A 2,817-nucleotide genomic window follows, 5' to 3' on the forward strand; every position below is an offset into this window, starting at 1 on the left:
GGTAGCAAGACATTATCATTGTGTAACCCTTTACAAGACGTTATCCATGTGTAACCCTTTACAAGACTTATCAATGTGTAACCCTTTACAAGACGTTATCCATGTGTAACCATTTACAAGACTTATCAATGTGTAACCCTTTACAAGACGTTATCCATGTGTAACCATTTACAAGACTTATCAATGTGTAACCCTTTACAAGACGTTATCCATGTGTAACCATTTACAAGACGTTATCCATGTGTAACCATTTACAAGACGTTATCCATGTGTAACCATTTACAAGACTTATCAATGTGTAACCCTTTACAAGTATAAAAACGTATTGTTTTTATTTTTTTCATGATATGACTCGGTGTTACAAGCAAGGCGCCAGTATGATATGACTCGGTGTTACAAGCAAGGCGCCAGTATGATATGACTCGGTGTTACAAGCAAGGCGCCAGTATGATATGACTCGGTGTTACAAGCAAGGCGCTCCTATGTTGTAGAGACAGTAAAACTTTTTAAAAATATATATAATAAATAATTAAAAACAACGTTTTATATTTACACAATAAAAACTTTATTGAAGCCGTACGGCTTCCACTTTAAAATATCACTCTACACGTACACGTGATCTACGTCATCCTCGGGAGTAACTTACAAGCCTATTTTATACTTTCCCCCTCGTCGCATTACTTCATTGTTATTTGCATATTTCCTTATAGTAAGGAAAAATATATATAATATATCTCGCCATATATCAACATATTGACTTGCTGGTCCTTCCATATATCAACATATTGACTTGCTGGTCCTTCCATATATCAACATATTGACTTGCTGGTCCTTCCATATATCAACATATTGACTTGCTGGTCCTTCCATATATCAACATATTGATGGAAGGACCAGCAAGTATATCAACATATTGACTTGCTTGTCCTTCCATATATCAACATATTGACTTGCTGGTCCTTCCATATACATCACCATATTGACTTTCTGGTCCTTCCATATATCAACATATTGACTTCCTGGTCCTTCGTCTCTATTTAATACTCCTTTATCAATTGCTACACACTTAACTAATAACAATTTATTATCTAAATCTTCCTGCCTTGAACATAATTTTAAAGCTTTATAAACATATGTGTAAAATTCAGAGATTTTTTTTTAGTTTTTATATGACATGATTCTTTGTGTGGCGGCATAACAACAGAAAATGGTTGTCTGTAAACTGATGTTTCTAAGTTACCTTCTGTTTCTTTTCTAACTAGCCAATATTTTCATCAGTTTCATACGTGAATTGAATTGATGGTTCTTTACTATTTAAATAACTAGAAAATTCCTGTAGTTTACAGTTCCCATGTCGCCACACCAAGAATGTGTCATCCAAATATTTTATCAAAACTTCTGGTTTAAATTTAGCATTATTTAACGCTTCATTTTCAAAACTATCCATGAAAAGGTCACATAACAACGGTGACAAGGAGAATCCCATAGATAAACCCTCTTTTTGTTTATACTAATTTTGGTTAACTTGGAAAAATGGATTTTCTACACACACTCTTGTTAATTTCAATATATTTTCTATTAATTTATTCTCAAAACATCTAATCGCGTCATCTAGTGGTGTTTTAGCTAAACAACAATATTACATTAAATGATACTAATAGATCTTCCTTTACTGATTTTAGGTTTTTAATCTTCTCTACAAATTATATATAATCTTTGACTGTATATTTGTTCTTATCTCTTAAAAAAAGAATATTTTCTTGTTATAAACTTTGCTATTTCATAAGATGATGTACCTATACTTGATACTATGGGCCTAAAACTGTTATTGTTTTTATGTATTTTTGATACTTCATAAAATCTTGGTGCAATGAATCTACTTGGTACGATACATTTTTTTCTCTTGAGAAGTTAGAATTATACTATTTTTAGCACTAGTTTTTTATTTTTCACGATATTTGTTTATTGGGTTATTCTTAAGTTTTTATATGTACTTTCTTTCAACGTGTCTTCTAATCCTCCTTGCCATAATCACTTTTGTTAAATATTACGGTTTGTCCCCCTACTATCTGTTGTTTTAAAGTGGAGGCCGCACGGCTTCAGTAAAGTTTTAATTGTGTAAAAAGTAAACGTTGTTTTTAATTATTTATTAGAATTTTAAATAATACACAAGTGCCGGTAATTCATATCAAACAGTAGGTTGTTTTAATTTATTTACTAAAAGTTTAAACAAACCGGATTTTACTGTACGTGTTATGCCTACTTTAAAACAAGACTAATTCCAAAACTTATGAACGAAGATAAAGAGGTGTGTATATCAATACGTTAACCACACAGTGCCGATGAGGCCTTTCGCGCAATACCAAAAGGCTCATCAGATTAGCAGAGTTACAACAAATACAGAAGTGGTTGAAATGTTATTTATCATGAACTGCTTCTGAGACATATATAAATATCGGGATTTCGTTATATTTTTGCCTTTTAAGTTCGAGCCTAATCTCAAATGCATCTTATTTACAAAAAAAACACGAACTGCCTTCTCTGTTGTTTTTCTAATTAGACAAAATTATCCAACCTACCCTTCGTAGCTGTATCTTTAAATCATTGTTAGCTTCACGGAGAGAGCCAGTCAAGGAGATCATGTAATAAATTATTAACCTAGAAAACATAGAGTTATTGAAATGTCATTCGGTAAGATACTTCAGTAAGTATAATTTTAATTTTCAGTAAAAAAAAAAAAAAGACTTTTGCTTGCTTGCTTGTTTTGGAATTTCGCGTAAAGCTACACGAGGGCTATCAGCGCTAGCCGTCCCTAAT

The 2,817-nt window shown here is 32.1% G+C and overlaps 1 protein-coding gene across 1 annotated transcript in view; it reads right to left on the reverse strand.

Annotated features, from left to right (window-relative positions):
- Positions 1 to 2,817, reverse strand: part of LOC106469418 (transmembrane channel-like protein 3) — a 60,752-nt gene that overhangs the window by 6,397 nt on the left and 51,538 nt on the right. The window contains exon 16 of the mRNA XM_022397936.1: positions 2,580 to 2,658. Within this exon, the coding sequence (XP_022253644.1) occupies positions 2,580 to 2,658 (79 nt within the window). The remainder of the gene's footprint in view (positions 1 to 2,579; positions 2,659 to 2,817) is intronic.

The sequence above is a fragment of the Limulus polyphemus genome, unplaced genomic scaffold (genome assembly GCF_000517525.1).
Source record: "Limulus polyphemus unplaced genomic scaffold, Limulus_polyphemus-2.1.2 Scaffold3475, whole genome shotgun sequence".
Classification (NCBI taxonomy): Eukaryota; Metazoa; Arthropoda; class Merostomata; order Xiphosura; family Limulidae; genus Limulus; species Limulus polyphemus.